General features: G+C 45.7%; 1 protein-coding gene across 1 annotated transcript; it reads left to right on the top strand.

Moving 5' to 3' along the window:
• Positions 1-15,047: 15,047 nt before the first annotated feature.
• gpr88 (G protein-coupled receptor 88) lies at positions 15,048-18,072 on the top strand. Its single transcript, XM_052010749.1, has one exon. It carries the CDS (start codon positions 15,048-15,050, stop codon positions 16,056-16,058), a length of 1,011 nt encoding a protein of 336 aa, XP_051866709.1. The 3' UTR covers positions 16,059-18,072.
• The last annotated feature ends 470 nt before the right edge of the window (positions 18,073-18,542 follow it).

Below are 18,542 nucleotides of genomic sequence, written 5' to 3'. Positions count from 1 at the left end.
TTCTGAAACTCATTATTTATTGCAGGGACCTCTAAGCACTGGGGAGATAAAAACCAATGCTGCCTCTGTAAAATCCTACAAATGGACTGGCAGGATAAGTGGCTCAGTTTGCATTTAATGTTGTTGATTGCTCAACACTAGGCTCCTGAAACAGGTACCCTATTCCAAGCTCTGTCACAGCAAGAGATCATCAGGTGAACAGAAAAAAAATCTTCAAGGATGTGCTCAAGGTTTTCTTGAAAAGCTAAATGTCCCAATTGGTACATTTCCACTCAAAATGGAAAATGATCTTTAGGGATGGCACTGAGAACCTCAAGTTTGTGCGTCAGGGATATACAGAAGCCCAGCGTAAATAGTAGAAGGAAGACATCACCTCGTAAACTACTCATTCACCCACTCCATTATGCAGATCCTATTTTGGTCTCCAGTCATTTTAGAACCCACCAAACTGAAATGGAAACTAATCTTCCTCAACTCCAAGGGACCACCTGAGGAGACTATTACCCAACTGAAGATTTCTTCATAAATCCAGTACCTGCTTCCTACAAATCTCTGCAGAACGTACAAACCATCACTGTCTAGATAAAGGTTACCATAGAAGCTATGGTCAAATGTTCCATTACATATCTCTCCCTCTCTCTAGCCTTTCCATATGACATAGGAGCAGAATTAGGCCATTCGGTCCATCGAGTCTGCTCTGCCATTTGATCATTGCTGACTTATTATTCTCTCACAACTCCATTCTCCTGTTTTCTGCCCGTAACCTTTGACACCCTTAATAATCAAGAAGGTATCAATCTCTGCTTTAAATATAGCCAATGACTTGGCCTCCACAGCCATCAGTGGCAATGAATTCCACAAATTCACCACCCTCTGGTTGAAGAAATTCCTTCTCCTCTCTGTTCTAAAGGGACGTCCTTTCATTCTGAGGCTGTCTCTTCTCGTCCTAGACTCTCCCACTACTGGAAATATCCTCTCCATCTTCACTCTATCCAGGCCTTTCAATATTCAGTACGTTTCAATGAGATCGCACCCCACCCCGCCATCCTTCTAAACTCCAACAAGTACAGGCCCAGAGCCAACAAACACTCCTTATATGTTAAGTCTTTCATCCCTGGGATCATTCACGTAAGCCTCCTCTGGACCCTCTCCAATGACAGCACATCCTTCCTTAGATATGGGGACCAAAACTGCACACAATACTCCAAATGTGGACTGACCAACTCCTTATAAAGCCTCAGCATTTCATCCTTGCTTTTATATACTCGTCCTCTCAAAATAAATGCTCATATTGCATTTGCCTTCCTTACAACCGACTCAACCTGCAAGTTAACCTTTAGGGAATCCTGCACTAGGACTCCCAAGTCCCTTTGCACCTCTGATTCCTGAATTCTCTCCCAGTTTAGAAAATAGTGTATGCCTTTATTCCTTCTACCAAAGTGCGTCACCGTACACTTCTCTACACTGTATTCCAGCTGCCACTTCTTTGCCCATTCTCCCAACCTGTCCAGGTCCTGCAGACTCCCTGCTTCCTCAACACTACCTGCCCTTCCACCTATCTTTGTATCATCTGCAAACTTGGCCACAAAGCCGTTAATTCCATCATCCTGATCATTACCATATATTGTGAAAGGTAGTGGACCCAACACCGAACCCTGCGGAACGTCGCTAGTCACCAGCAGCCAAACAGAAAAGGCCCCCTTTATTCCCACTCTCTGCCTTCTGCCAGTCAGCCAATCTTCTATCCATGCTAGTACCTTTCCTGTAATACCATGGGCTCCTATCTTGTTTAGTAGCCTCGTGTGCAGCACCTTGTCAAATGCCATCTAAAGATCCAAGGAAACAACATCCACTGACTCTCCTTTGTCTATCCTGCCTGTTACTTCCTCAAAGAATTCCAACAGATTTGTCAGGCAAGATCTCCCTTTAAGGAAACCATGCTGACTTCAGCCTATTTTATCAAGTGCTTCCAAGTACCCTGAAACCTTGTCCTTAATAATGGACCCTAACATCTTACCAACCACTGAAACCAGGCTAACCGGTCTAAAATTTCCTGTCTTTTGCCTCCCTCCCTTCTTAAAGAGTGGAGTGACATTTACGATTTTCCAGTCCTCTGGAACCATTCCTGACTCTAGTGATTCTTGAAAGATCACTACTAATGCCTCCACAATCTCCTCAGCTACCTCTTGAGAACCTGGGGTGTTGTCCATTCAGTCTAGGTGACTTATCCACCTTTCAGCTTCCCAGCACCTTCTCCTTATTAATAGCGACTATACTCACTTCTGCCCCCTGACTCTTTTGAAGTTCTGGCATGTTGCTGGTGACTTCCACAGTGAAGACTGACACAAAATACTTATTCAGTTTGTCCACCATTTCTTTGTCACCCATTACTACTTATCTAGTGTTATTTTCCAGTGATCCGATGTCCACTCTTGCCTCCCTGTAACTCTTTATATATCTGAAAAAAACTTTTGGTATCCTCTTTTATACTATTGGTAAGCTTACCTTCATATTTCATCTTTTCTCCCGTTATTGCTTTTTTAGTCGCCTTCTGTTGGTTTTTAAAGGCTTCCCAATCCTCTAGCTTCCCATGAATTTTTGCAATATTGTATACCCTCTCTTTTACTTTTATGCTGTCTTTGACTTCCCTTGTCAGCGATAGTTGCCTCATCATCCCTTTAGAATGCTGCTTCTTCTTTGGGATGAAATGATCCTGTGTCTTCCGAATTACTCCCAGAAACTCCTGACATTGCTGCTCTACCAATATCCCTTCCAATCAACTTTGGCCAGCTCCTCTCTCTCATGCCTCTGTAGTTACCTTTACTCAACTGCAATACTGATCCATCTGATTTTAGCTTCTCCCTCTCAAACTGCAGGGTGAATTCTATCATATTACGATCACTGCCCCCTAAGGATTCCTTCACCTTAAGCTCCCTTATCAAATCTGGTTCATTGCACAACACCAAATCCAGATTTGCCCTTTCCCAAGTGGCTCAACCACAAGCTGCTCTAAGAAGCTATCTCATAGGCATTCCACAAATTCCTTCTCTTGGGATCTAGTGATAACCTGATTTTCCTAGTCTACATGCATATTGAAGTGCCCCATGACCACCATAACATTGCCTTTTTTACATGCCTTTTCTATTGTTGTATCTCCTGTTGTAATTTGTACCCCACATCCTGGATACTATTCAGAGGCCTGTATATAACTCCCATCAGTGTCTTTTTATCCTTGCAGTTTCTTAACTCTACCCAAAGGATGCTTCATCTTCTGATCCTATTTCACCTGCTGGAGCAGAGGACTGAGGCCTTAAGCCTCAGGAGGGCCTTATATGATGGAGTGACATGGATGAGTCAGAACAAGCCCGTCCACAATGTAGAGATCTTTGAAAGATGACAAGGCCCTGGCCCCAGTTTTCAAAGTTTTTCAAGAACTGCGAATGGCTATGACATTCAGAAACACAAAAGTATATATATTTTTTAAAAGCTCATAATGTTTTAAAATATAAACAATAAACCACACCACAGCTTTTGAACAATTAAAACCTTCAAGCAATATAGAAATAACTTTATTTTTAGAATGTATCATTTAACTTATTAAAAAAGGTCAGCAAATCAGTTCAGCACCCGCGGAGTGAGAAACTGCAAATGTTTCAGGTCAATGACCTTATCTGATTTTATTTCAGAATTTTCAGAACCTTAAGTATTTTACTTAAGCAGTTCCTGCTCAGCCACTGAACTCCACGGGGAACCTCAGCCAGGAAATTGCTGGCGCAACTCAGCCACAAGTTCAGAAATTGCGTCTGCATGCAGGTGTCTGAAAACAACTGGCACTTAGCCTGAGAAATGAAGAACTGCTGGTAAAATTCAGCAGAATCCAGTCCAGGACTGATTGATGGCACTTCCCAAGCCACTTACCCGACCTTCCCCTCTTTGAGGGTAAAATGAACAGTTTGCAATGTTGATTATACTTAATCCTGAGCGGTGCTTCCAGCCACCTACCACTGTTCCTGCCTCGTTTTACATGCTGTAGAAGCTCTTACACATGCCTTTCTTACCTTGTTTGTGGACAATCCCAATGCTTGCCTCGTTCAATTTCCTCTTCCATTCTCCATAGATAATGAGGCTATCCAACATTCAGTTGTCTGGTCGTAAAACATAGCGCCTCCTCCCTTTCATCCATCACCCCCTCCTTACTGAACTACACTAGTTCCAAATCTGGCAGCAACACTTCAAAGTTTTTATGCTCGGTTTCAAGTCCTCTTTAGCCTCCTCTTCGATGTTAAAAGCTTCCCTACAACTCCATCAGATCTCCCTGCTCCTCTCAGTTCTGGCCCCTTGCTCACTGTGGATTTCAATTGCTCGGCTGTTGGGGCTGTGTCTTCAGCTGCCAAGCCCTCGGGTCTGGAATTCCTAAACCTTGTTGCTTCGCTACTTCTTTACCTCAATCAGCATCACATAAAAAAGGGAGATAAAAACCCAACTCTTCCTGCCTGTGTTCCGCGGTTCTGAAAGCCATCTGTAACGGAGTATCCGGACTTCCCCCTTACCCAGAACACGGTTAGTTACCAACGAGTTGTCACAACTTTTCTATAATTTAGAACGTGTTTTCTTCCACATAGAACTCGCTTCCGCATTTATTTTGTATTCAACAGAAACAAGTGTTTGCTGAAGTCTGGGAGAGATTTCTCAAAGGGGGATATATTGAATTATTGAAACTCCATGTGGGCTGCAGCCTAATCTCAAACGTTAAGGTGATGTTTCTGACAGGGGCATGAAGCTCTCTGTTAAATATCAGCCCCTGTGGGATTATTGACAGTAATTTATGGACGAAGCCATATCCTCGTATGACACCAATGGTCTTAATTTTGGCTTCTGTTGCCGCCGTTTGAACTGTCAGTGCAGAACGTATTTATCGTTGAGTTGCAGTGCAGCTAATGGTGACTGGTTTGTTTTCTGAACCCTTCAATAATTTAAAAGTTAAATAAATTGAAAAGCGAGTCTGAGCATTTAGTCCCACACTTCCATTAGCCTTTTCACATCTTGTCTGGCGAGTCGTGCAGATCTCTGTCATGGAGATGACGCACCATCTGTCTGCAGTGTACTTTTCTGCCTGTAATGATTTAATTGCTTCTCTTTCAGATAAATCCTGAAGCACTCCATGGAGAATATTATTATCAGCAAAGTGAATCTCACTTTTGATGATACCCGCCAGGTATTTGACGAAATGAGACATGGAACAAGGCTCAGCGCGCATTCGGGGGGAACCCCTTCCGTACTGTCACGCAGGCAGCTGAGGTGAATACCCCGTGTGGTGGCACTGAGGTTTGTACCTTCTGCAGGAAGCACATGTCTCCATCAGTATCTTACCAGTCATGTCATAAGAAACAACTTCAGTGTCAAAAACTCCTATCGAATTCTGCACAAATATCAAAGGCTTCCCTTCTGAGAACCTACTGGATATCGCAGGAACCACAACTTTCCTGGACAGTGTGATAACTCACTGTAGCTGCAGCGTTTTGGTTTTACAGAACAATTTCAACTGCTCCAATAAACAAGTGCCGCATTAGAAAAGCTCAGGAGGACTCTTGATCCCAACTTTACATTCTGCTTTGAGCCCTCATTTAAATCAAGCCCAAAGTGAAGAACTGGTGGGTCATGTTTCACATAAACGCGTTACCACGAAATCACTTCTTGCTTGAAACATTCCCAATTGTACGTGTGAGCAGGCACATCATCTATAACTTCTGGCAGTTATTTATAAAGGTCATTAAGACTAACCAAAAGAAATTTGCAAAAGGTCAAGAGCTCTAGGTATCTGGACAACTCCTGTAAACTCCATAAACAAATAGATGCAATTTATAAGAAATGGGTGTCCCTCCTATCAAAGATAATTGAAAATTTTTCTCACAATTTTGATAAATATGCTTTACATAAATGTCAGCCTTAATTTCATGATATTAGATTCTCTGCTAAGTCAGAAAGTGATGAGCTTATCATTCTCTCAACATTTGTGCATAGAAACATACTTCATTATAATGGTGAGAGAAGGCAGTAATGCCAGTTAACAATTGGCATTATGGCATACACTCACTACTGTAACAAAGTTGCACTTAATCTTCCAAGGAAATGTTCATCCAAGTTGCTAGCCCTGCCAGAGGTGTTCTGGAGGTTTTCTTCACCTACCTATCTGACATATCATTCATGATACCCATTTGAAAAGCTTCTTTTCCTCTTCATTCCTCATCCAATCACCCTCCTGAGATCAGAGGAACAGAAGTGGACCAATTAGTCCCTCAGGCCAATTCCAGCATTTAATGAGATCACAGCTGATCAGTGACCTCAATCTATTCCCTTGCCTTTGCCCTGCATCTCTTAATAACTTTGGTTAACACAAATCTGTCAAATTAGTTATTGTCCTGGCATCAGTTGCCATTGGCAGATGATTGTTCAAAACTTCACTGCCCTTTGTTAGTAAAAGAGATTCGTAATTTCATGACCAAATGATCTGACTCTAAATTTTGGGCTATTTCCTAAAGTCCTGGAATCCTCAACCAGCAGAAATAGCTGTGCCATGTCTAACCTATTAGCTCGCCTTTATGACAATAATGATGGGTCCAAATCCTCCTATGGTTTCCTTCCTACTAAGAGTTAAATTCATACATTGGAGATGGCTACCTTCAGAGATAGTGAGTTTCCACCAAGATTCTTCTACAATAAAGTTTACCTAGTGACTCAGACTAAAAGAGGGAATAGGGGTGGGGTGCGGTGTTGGAAATGTTCAGTTGTGTCTGGTGAATGACATACTGAAAGCAATGACCCGTTGATGCTTATTTGTCTGATTCACAACTAATGTCATTTCCTGGCATTTACAGATTTTTAAAAATAAATCTCACTCAATTAGCAGCATTTTCTACTTTGGGCATCATCTTTGTGTAATGTGTTATTAAAGACACAAATTCAAGCAGAATGTATAACATATGCCATATGCTAAAGTAAGAGCAAGGCACACTATGTAACTTTTCTTCAATATCAATTAAAATCATCTGTATAATCTCTTATTTTAATTAATTGAAACAGGTGTTTCCAGCAGAGGTACATGTTTAAGTGGGTTGGAAATAGAAATTTATTAAGTGTGATTATTCATTAAAACAAGCTTAGCAAATCTCCTGCTGATTAATCTAAATTTATCAAAATGTGAAAACTTTTTTTATTCTTTTTAACATTGCTGGTGCCCAGATGATTCAATCAAATTAAATCCAAATGCAAAGGTATTATTAGACATAGAATGAATATAAGACATAAATAAAATCAGAAATACAACACTGATGACAGATGATTACAAAAAGCATGGACTTTCTATGTTAATGCTAAAATATTAACACAAATACCTAAATGATAAACAGGTAGGATGACAGGAAGCTCCACCATTCGTCAAGGAGAATGAAATGGCTCTATAAGACCCTAAAACCATAGGATACAGGAGCAGAATTAGGCCATTCGGCCCATTGAGTCTGCTCTGCCATTTGATCATGGCTGATTTATTTTTCCCTCTCAACCCCATTCTTCTGACTTCTCCCCGTATCCTTATTAATGAAGAACCTATCAACCTCCACTTTAAATATACCCAATGACTTGGCCTCCACAGCCGTTGGTGGCAATGAATTCCACAGATTCACCACCCTCTGGCTGAAGAAATTCCTCCTCATCTCTGTTCTAAAGGGACATCCTTTTATTCTGAGGCTGTGCCCACTGGTACTAGATTCTCCCACTACTGGAAACATCCTCTCCACGTCCACTCTATCCAGGCCTTTCAATATTCAGTACGTTTCAATGAGATCCCACCTCATCCTTCTAAACTCCAGCAAGTCCAGGCCCGGAGCCATAAAACGGTCCCCACATGTTAACCCTTTCATCCCTGGGATCATTCTTGTAAACCTCCTCTGGACCCTCTCCAATGCCAGCACATCCTTCCTTAGATATGGGGCCCAAAACTGCTCACGATACTCTAAATGTGGTATGACCAACTCCTTATAAAGCCTCAGCATTGCATCCTTGCCTTTATATTCTAGTCCTCTCGAAATGAATGCTAACATTGCATTTGCCTTCCTTACTACTGACTCAACCTGCAAGTTAACCTTTAGGGAATCCTGCACTAGGACTCCCAAGTCCCTTTGCACCTCTGATTTCTGAATACTCGCCCAGTTTAGAAAATAATCTACACCTTTATTCCTTCTGCCATAGAGCATGACCATAAACTTCCCTACACTGTATTCCAGCTGCCACTTCTTTGCCCATTCTCCCAACCTGTCCAAGTCCTTCTGCAGACTCCTTGCTTCCTCAACACTACCTGCCCCTCCACCTATCTTTGTATCATCCGCAAACTTGGCCACAAAGCCATTCATTCCATCATCCAGATCATTACCATATAAAGTGAAAAGTAGTGGACCCAACACCATCCCCTGCGGAACACCATGAGTCACTGGCAGCCAACCAGATAACGCCCCCTTTATTCCCACTCTCTGCCTTCTGCCAGTCAGCCAATCTTCTATCCAAGCTAGTACCTTTCCTGTAATACCATGGGCTCCTATCTTGTTTTGCAGCCTCATGTGCGGCACCTTGTCAAAGGCCTTCTGAAAATCCAAATAAACAACATCCACTGACTCTCCTTTGTCTATCCTGCCTGTTACTTCCTCAAAGAATTCCAACAGATTTGTCAGTCTAGATCTCCCCTTAAGGAAACTCTGCTGACTTTGGCCTATTTTATCACGTGCTTCCAAGTGTCCCCGAAACCTCATGCTTAAAAATGGACTCTAACATCTTACCAACCACTGAAGTCAGACTAACTGGCCTAGAATCTCCTGTCTTTTGCCTCCCTCACTGCTTAAAGAGTGGAGTGACATTTGCGATTTTCCAGTCCTCTGGAACCATTCCTGACTCCAGTGACTCTTGAAAGATCACTACTAATGCCTCCACAATCTCTTCAGCTACCTCTTACAGAACCCTGGGGTGTAGTCCATCCAGTCCAGGTGACTTATCTGCCTTCAGACCTTTCAGCTTCCCAAGGACCTCCTCCTTAGTAATAGCGACTACACTCACTTCTGCACCCACCCCACCCCCCCGACTCTCTCGAATTTCTGGCACGTTGCTGTTGTCTTCCACAGTGAAGACTGAAAAAAAAATTAACCAGTTCATCTGCCATTTTTTGTCACCGATTACTACTTCTCTAGCATCATTTTCCAGCAATCTGATGTCCACTCTTTCCTCCCTGTAACTCTTTATATATCTGAAAAAACTTTTGGTATCCTCTTTTATATTATTGGCTAGCTTACTTTCATATTTCATCTCTTCTCCTCTTATTGCTTTTTTAGTTGCCTTGGGTTGGTTTTGAAAAGCTTCCCAATCCTCTAGCTTCCCACTAATTTTTGCAATATTGTATGCCCTCTCTTTTGCTTTTATGCTATCTTTGACTTCCCTTGTCAACCACGGTTGCTTCAATATCCCTTTAGAATGCTTCTTCTTCTTTCAGATGAAATGATCCTGTGTCTTCCAAATTACTCCCAGAAACTCCTGCCATTGCTGTTCTACCGTCATCCCTGCTTCCAATCAACTTTGGCCAGCTCCTCTCTCTCATGCCTCTGTAGTTACCTTTACTCAACTGTAATACTGATACATCTGATTTTAGCTTCTCCATCTCAAACTGCAAGGTGAATTCTATCATATTATGGTTCCTGCCTCCTCAGGGTTCCTTTACCTTAAGCTCCCTAATCAAATCTGGTTCATTGCACAACACCAAATCCAGAATTGTTTTTCCCTAGTGGACTCGACCACAAGCTGCTCGAAAAAGCTATCTCATAGGCATTCTACAAATTTGTTCTCTTGGTATCCAGTGCCAATTTAATTTTCCCAGTCTATCTGCATATTGAAGTCCCCCATGACTATCGTAACATTGCCCTTCTTACATGTCTTTTCTATCTGCTGTTGTAATTTGGACCCCACATCCTGGCTACTATTCGAGGCCGGTATATAACTCCTATCAGGGTCTTTTGACCCTTGCAGTTTCTTAACTCTACCCACAAGGATTCTACATCTTCTGATCTTATTTTGCTTTTTGCTAAGGATTTGATTTCATTTTTTACCAACAGAGCCACCCCACCCCCTTTGCCCACCTGTGTCTTTTCGATATGATCTGTATGGTTGAATGTTTAGCTCCCAGCTGTGATCTTCCTTCAGCCACGACTCTGTGATGCCCACAACGTTGTACATGCCAATTTCTAACTGCACTATAAGCTCATCTACCTTGTTTCATATACTGCGTGCATTCCAATATCACACCTTCAGTCCTATATTAACATCCTCTTTTTAAAATTTGTCTCCATGTTACCTGAAGTTAAATTCTTATGCCTTTCTAAACTTTCTGTCTTATGTTTTATTCTGGAGACTTCATTAACCTCTCCTGCACTCTCCTTCCCTTTTACTTTATCCATACTTTTCCAATCTGTTGAACCCACCCCACTACTTTTTAGTTTTAAAGCCCTTTCCATGGCCCTAGTTATGTGATTCGCCAGGACCCTAGTCCCAGCATGGTTCAGTTGGAGCCCGTCCCATCTGAACAGCTCCCTCCTTCCCCAATACTGGTGCCAATGTCCCACAAATTCAAACCCACTTCTCCCACACCATTCTTTGGGCCATACATTTAACTCTCTGATCTTATTGACCCTGTGCCAATTTGCACGTGGCTCAGGTAGCAATCCAGAGATCATTACCTTTTTGGCTCTGCAGATGATACACAGCACAAATCCTGGAACCTCAAGAACAGAAGGTGGATGGAGAGAACACAGGAGGGTCACCAACTCACTGATAAGTCCTGCAGGGGTCCATCAATGCTTTAAAGTCATTTATGGCCCAAACACCCCAGTACCACCCTGTTAAGAGCCATGAACAGGATGAACTCATCGGGGACAGAGAGGCAGTCAGTGCCTTCAGGAAGGGGCACATTGAATCCATCATCAACAATGACTCTGGCATCAATGTGAATGCCCTTGACTCCATCTCTCAGCAGCTTATCCAGTCCAGCCTTTCTACTACCCCTGACCAACAAGAAGCCAAGGCGGCCGGATTCCAGCAAACATAAAAAATACCTTGGGAGCAGGCAGTCATCCTACATTTCATTTTTTTCTTTACAACATAGAAGGAGGCTATTAGGCTCATCCAATCTGTGCTGGCTCTCATTTTAGTTCCAGACACATGCCTCCACTGAAATTCTACAGCTTAGCAATGAAGAGCTCTGTCACAAATCCAAAACTGAGAACCCGGAGTCCATGCATCAGGGAGAATCAGAGGTCCTACCTAAGCAATGGAAGGAGCACGCCACCGCACAAACTGCCCACCCACCCATTCTGTTGGCAGCTGCCTTCCCTGTCTGTGGAAGAGTCTGTGGTTCCCATATTGGCTTCATTAGCTACCGTCAGACCCCACAAAACCAGAGTGGAAGTAAGTCAGCCTCATTCCTGAAGGACTGCTGAAGAAGGTTGTCAATGGTTATGAAAAGCGTCAGTGACAGTGATCCTGAGGTTGTCACTGTGCTGCTAATGAAGGACTGTTAGTGATGGCCTAAGTAATACTGTTAGTTGCTGGTAGTAGGGATGAGAGTGAATTATTATTGTTTCTCATGAGGTTAGGGATGATGGTGCCAGTGAGACAGGAGCATTTATTGCCCATACCTAATTGCCCTTGCGAAGTTGGTGATGAGCTGCTGCCTTGCCTGTCTGGTGAAGTTCATTCTATAGTGCTGTGGGGTGTTCCAGGATTCTAAATGGTGATATCTTTCCAAGTTAGAATAGTGTGTGACTTGGAGGGGAATCTGTGCTGGTGGGTATTCCCTTGCATCTGCTGCCATTGACTCTCTTGGTGGAAGAAGTTAGTGGTTTGGGGGGGGGGGGGTGGGTGGTGGGGAGGTGCATACAAATTAGGCTAAGTGAATAACAATGGTGCATTTTGCAGACTGTGCATACTGCAGCCAGGGTGGTGAAGGGAGTGAATGTTTACAGTCGTGCATGGGGTACCAATGGGGTATCAAACAAACTGCTTTGTTGAGATGGCATCGAGCCTCTTGAGAGTTATTGGAGCTGCACTAATCTAGCGAAGTGGAGAGTATTTCTGCACTTGCACCTTGTAAGTGGTGGAAAGGAGCAACAATCTGCTGGAGGAACTCAGCGGGTCGAGCAGCATTTGTGAAAGGAAAGGAACTGATGACATTTTGGGTCGAAACCCCGCACCAAGACTGATTGAGTCCTGATGCAGGGTTTATGACCCGAAACATCGACAATTTCCTTCCTCCCACAGATGCCGCTCAACCCGCTGAGTTCCTCCAGCAGATTGTTTATTGCTCCAGATTGCAGCACCTACGCTCTCTTTTGTCTCTAAATGGTGAAAAGTTTTCAGAAAAGTGACAGAATTTGAGTCACTCATTGCAGGATACCCAACCTCTGATCAGTTCTTGTAGCCATTGTATTTATGTATCGGTATTGGTTTATTATTGTCACTTGTACAAAGGTACAGTGAAAAACTTGTCTTGCATACCATTCGTACAGATCAATTCCTTACACAGTGCATTGAGGCAGTACAGGATAAAAACAATAACCGAATACAGAGTAAAGTGTCACAGCTACAGGGAAGTGCATTGCAGGTAGACAATAAGGTGCAAGGTCAAACAAGGTAGATTGTGAGGTCAAGAGTCCATCTCATCGTCTAAGGGAATCGTTCAATAGTCTTATTACCATGGGAAAGAAGCTGTCCTTGAGCCTGGTGGTATGTGCCCTCAGGCTCCTGTATCTTCTGCCTGATGGGAGAGGAGAGAAAAGAGAATGACCTCGGGTGGGTGTGGTCTTTGATTATGTCTTTGATTATGTGGCTGATCTAGCCAAGTTTCAGTCAATGGGGACAAACTCCCCAGGATATTAATGTTGGAGAAACTGGCAACAGTAATGCCATTGAATGTCTTGTTGGAGATGGCAGTTACTTACACTTCTGTGGCACCAAAGTTACTTGCCTCTTATCAGTCCATGATTGAATGTTGTCTAGGTCTTGCTGTACGTCAGCATGGGCTGCTTGATTTGGTGAGGACTTGCAGATCGAATTGAACATTGTACAATCACCAACAAACATTCCCACTTCTGACATTATGATGGAAGGAAGGTCACTAATGAAGTGGCTGAAGATAGGTGGGCCTGGGACACCACCTCGAGTGATGCAATGATGTATTGGGGCCAGAAAGATTGACCTCTGACAACCACAACCACCTTCCTTTTTACAACGTATGGCTGGATTGCAGTTTTTTTGCCTTGATGCCATTGACTTAGTTTTTACCAGGGCTCCTTAATGTCACACTCAGTCAAATGTAGTCTTGATGGCAAGGAAGTCACTCTCACCTCAGCTCTGGAATTCACCCTCTTGGCCCACATTTGGAACAAAGCTGTGAGGAGTTCCAGAGCAGTGTGGTCCTGGTCAAACACAGACTAGGCAGCAGTGAGCACGTTATTGGCAAGTTCTCACTAATTGTTGTATCTCTGACACCTTCCACTACTTTACTGATAACTGAAAGCAGACTGATTGCTGGGAATTGGCCTGAATGCATATATCCTGCTATTCACCAACAGGACATACCTGAGGAATTTCTCCACTATATCCTGTTGCGATGGTGAGACTGGGACTGTTAGTGACAGGGCACTGGGAATATTAGTGACAGTGACACTGGGTCTGGTAGTAACAGGGTGTTGTGAGCGAGGAAACAGATTCGGGGTCTCAAAAGCAAGGATTCTGAACACAGTCTGGCAGGCAAGGATTTATTTACAAAAGACAAGTGTGGGAAAATGGTAACAGGAGTAAATACAGACATGCGCATGGTTTTCGTGAGTGTGGGAAAATCGCACCAGGGATAAAACACACACACACACAACAAACTAGGCACACACAATCAAGGAAAAACAATACAATACCCACCACCCCTTGACTCAGTACAGGCACGCTGCTATGCTACTAGGGACACTAACTAAAACGTTCCCAACCCTTAAACAGTGCACACCTCACCAATGACTTCTCCAGTGCCGTTCCACAGTACTCAGCCTGGAGTGAAGCAGGGTGATCCCTCGAAACTGGCAAAGATAAAGAGCTGAGCACATGTGGTGCCCTTTATAGTGCTGGAGGACTGGGGGGGGGGTTCAGCCCAGGTAATTTACAAAGGCCAATGGCTCGGTGCCAGCAAGGACTAATCGATTACAAAGGCCAATGACCCAAGGCCAGGTACAAAGGTACTTAAAGGGACCAATGGTCAGGTGTGCATTGATGGGTGGGGTGGGGTGGGGCCAAACCTTGATTGGCAGTGGTGTGTCTTCCGACCAGGTAGTGGGCAGTGCTGTAACGTGACAGCCACAACACTCCACAATGCATAGGGCCCGGTAGTAACACGGGCATCAGGACTGTTAGTGACAGGACACAGGCAATGTTAGGGACAGGAGTACTGGGGCTACTTGTGACATGGGGCACTGGGTCTGGTTGCAACAGGGGTATCAGGACCGTCAGTGACGGGGGCACCGGGACTAAGTGATGGGGGCACTGGGACTGTTAGTGACGGGGGGCACCGGGATCACCAGTGACAAGGTACTGGGACTGTTGGTGACAGGGGCACCGGGACTGTAGTGACACGGGTACCTGGACCGTCGGTGACAGGGGCACCGGTACTGTAGTGACAGGGGTAGTTGGACCGTCGGTGACAGGAGTACCTGGACCGTCGGTGACCGGGGCACTGGGCTTTGCTCCTGGAAGATCTGTGCCGGTTGGCGGAGTGGAGATTGGCGCTGTCACCAGCGCTGAGGCTGGCGATGTGCCTCCGCCGCGTCTGGGGTCCCGGCTCCCTCCTCAGGTGGAGCGGAGCGCCGAGCGCGCAGGCGCGCCTCCGGGGACCACCCCCCCGCACCTGTCCTGCAAGCGGTTGGGTCCGACCACCGCTCCCCCCACACCACGGACAGCACACGGCGAGCCCATGCGGCATGGGCAACTTCTCCAACACGTCGAGCTGCTGCGGCGGCGCTTTGGGCGGGAACCTGCCGTGGGCCGTCACCTACGCCCTGCTGTCGGTGGCGGGCAGCCTGGCCAACCTGCTGGTCATTTACCTGGTGTGCTCGGTCCGGCGGCTCCGCAGCGCCAGCAACGCCTTCATCGTCAACGTGTGCGCCGCCGACCTGCTGGTCTGCGCCCTCTGGATGCCCCAGGAGGCGGCGGCGTTGGCTCAGCCGCCGGCCGCAGCCGCGGCCCCGGCCGCTCGGCGCGCCTTCGGCGGGGCGCTGCTGCTCCTCGGGCTGCTCGCCTCCCTCTTCTCGCACTCGCTCGTCGCTCTCAACCGCTGCGCGCTGATCACCAAGGCGCCGGCAGCTTACCGGGACCTCTACCGCCGGCGCAACGCCGGGGCCATGCTGGCGGGCTGCTGGCTGGCCGCCGCCCTGCTGCTGCTGCCCTGGCTGGCGGCACAAGGGGGCGACAACCGCCCCCAGCCCGGGGCTTGCAGCTGGCTGCCGCTCTTCGGCGCCGCCCTCACCCGCGGCTGCTCGCCGCCGCTCGGCCCCTACACGGCGGCCGTCACCGCCGCCACCATCCTGGCTCAGACCGCCGTCCTGCTCTGCGCCTACTGCAAGATACTGCGCCGGGTGCGGGTCAGCGTGAAGCGGGTCAGCGTCCTCAACTTCCAGATCATCAACAACCTGTCCTACCCCTTCGCCAGGAAGGACAAGAGGTCCCGCTCCTACGTCTCCTTCGTCCTGTGCGCCTTCCTGCTGAGCACCGAGCCCCTGCTGTGGGTGCTGCTCTTCGGGCTGTTCCAGCCGGTGCCCGCTCCACTCTCCGACCTCGCCTGGCTGCTCTTCACCCTGCTCTTTGTGCTCAGCCCCTACCTCTACACCCGCAAGAACGAGGAGTTCAGGAAGTCCCTGCGGACTGTCCTCGGCATGGAGCGGGCCAGGGCGTCGGTCGGCGTCGAGCCGGCGATACACGCGGTGTGCCGGTGACCCTGCCGCCTTCAGCCCGGAGGCCGAGCTGTGCGGGAACTTCACACTGAACCGACGGCGCCACGGATTCAAGTTTGCCGGAATGTCAAAGACTGCACTGATAATCGAGCTGCTGGACTATCAAACAAAAATCGTGATGCTGCTTTTACAGTGGTGCCCTCCGTGGGATCTGTCCGAAGCCAAGTGCAACTTTGTGTGCCGCGACTTGTGTGTGTGTGTGTGTGTTGTATGTTTGCACGGAGGTGTGTGTGTGTCGGGTTTATGTTGGACAACACTTGACTTCTCTGAAACAGAAGGCGTTATCCTGCCGCCTGATTCCGTTTCATCCGCGGGACCTGGGTGTGGCCGGTTCGATCAGCATGTATAGCCCGGTTCTCACCACATTTGATTTAAGCGGCTGGGGCGGGCCAGTAAGGAGTTCCCACCTGGTTTGTGCCGTGGAATCACGCGGCAGACGTCCTCCCGGTGAGGCAGCGGTGAACCATTTTTAAATCACAATTCGGTAGTTTCATGATCACTTTTACTCACGTTGTTGGAGGTTTATTTATTAAGTGTATTTCAACCCTCATCTGCCTTGGTCGTTTTAAACTCATGCCAAAAAAAACAATCCGGATTCTGGACACTTGCCTACTAATCTAAACACCGTGTTATCCCGTGCCCTCGTGTGCTTTTTATTGTCAATCAACTTGACTTTCCCAAGAGTAGATCCAGGCAAGATCCAGACATTTTAATAGCAGCGGACCCTGGTTGAATTTGCCTTTACATTTAGACAGGTGTAGGCGAGAGAACAAAACCACATCACGAGATAGTGTCAGCCCCTCACACACACGATTGGCTAGTGGTAATTGGTAATTTGTTTATTACTGACACACATACCGGGATGCAGTGAAAAGCTTTTGTTTGTATGCCATCCAGATAGGTTAATCCATACATAAGTACATCGAGGTAGTAAAAAAGGACAACAAAACAATGCAGAATAGAATGTTACAGAGAAAGTGCGGTGCAGGTTATAGGTTAATCCATACATAAATACATCGAGGTAGTAGAAAAGGACAACAAAACAATGCAGAATAGAATGTTACAGAGAAAGTGCGGTGCAGGTGGACAAATAAACTGCAAGTAAATTGGGAGGTCAAAAGATTATCTTTCGGCGAATGAGAGGTGCGTTCAAGAGTCTGATAACAGAAAGAAGCTCTGCTTGAGTCTGGTTATCATTACCCGCTGAGTTTGGAATGCATTTCAGAGCTGAATTTTGTATCTGGCGTTCGGAAGGTGCGAAGTATTTCCCGAGGAGAGAACCAAACCGAAGGAGAGAAGTATAAACAGAAAATTGTGGAAACACTCAGCAGGTCAGGAGGAATTTAAAACAGAGGGATTATGTGGGAGGAAGGGGTTAGATAGTTTTAGGCGAGATTTAAAGGTCGGCACAACATTGTGGGCCGAAGGGCCTGTATTGTACTGTACTTTCTATGATTCTATGCGGTCAGGTAACATCTGTAGAAAGAGAAACAGAGTTAACATTTCAGGTCAGAGACCTTTCGTGAGGATCTCCAAAACGTTCACTGTAACGTTAATTTTGTTTCTCTTTCCACAGATCCTACCTGACCTGCCGAGTGTTTCCAGCATTTTCGGGTTTTATTTCAGATTTCCTTTATCTTCAAGTTTTTTTCCCATGAGGAAACAAATTCAAGCACCAGGAAGTGATTGTAGAAAGTTGGGCGTAAGAAGAACAGAAATGTTTAACTTTTTTCCCCTCAAGAACTGTGGAATTTTGGAATAAATGATGAAATGCCAACTGAACTAACAACAAAATTGGTTTTGAGAAGCAATGAGATATATTTTTGTCGAGGGACGTGAAGGTTTAGGCCGTCTATCAAAGACAGATGGCATTTCCGTTTGATAATTTCACAGATTTGGACAAAATTCCAACATTTTCACAGATGTACAAAGGAAGGAGGCGAGGCACGCCCGACGTTTTCATTAAGTGATTGCGAGCCTTTAAGAAAACTTTATATTCGAAATGTATCTTATTTCACTTTTCAGACTAAAACAAAAGTTTTATTCTTCTTATTGTCTATTCTGTTGGTTTCTCTTTACTGACAATTTTCGCTTTTATAGGAAGGTCTTTTCGGAAACCTTTGCTTTGTTTCTGCAGCACGCCAACAGAAGCAGTTTTCCTGAATCGCCCTTTGAAATTTATTTTTACAGTGTGGGGAATTCAGGAAGTGCTTTCATCCAGAACCAGGAGAAGCTTCCTAAAAGCTCTCCCCGGGCGCGGTGTCCCGTGAATTGGGGGGAGGGGGTGCGCCACACCAGCTGTTCTGCTTTCCAAAACTTCCTAGAAAACAGAATTCAGCATTTGGTGACGGCGGTTTAGAAAAGAGAGGAAGTGGGAAGGGGCAGAGCGGAGGAACTGCTCCAGCCTTGTGAAACGCCACGGGCCGTCTGCTAACGTGAGGGGGCAGAAGGACCAGTGCAGGGGGA

This window comes from Pristis pectinata, chromosome 3, assembly GCF_009764475.1.
Source record: "Pristis pectinata isolate sPriPec2 chromosome 3, sPriPec2.1.pri, whole genome shotgun sequence".
NCBI lineage: Eukaryota > Metazoa > Chordata > Chondrichthyes > Rhinopristiformes > Pristidae > Pristis > Pristis pectinata.
This window is presented reverse-complemented; position numbering and strand designations above follow the sequence as displayed.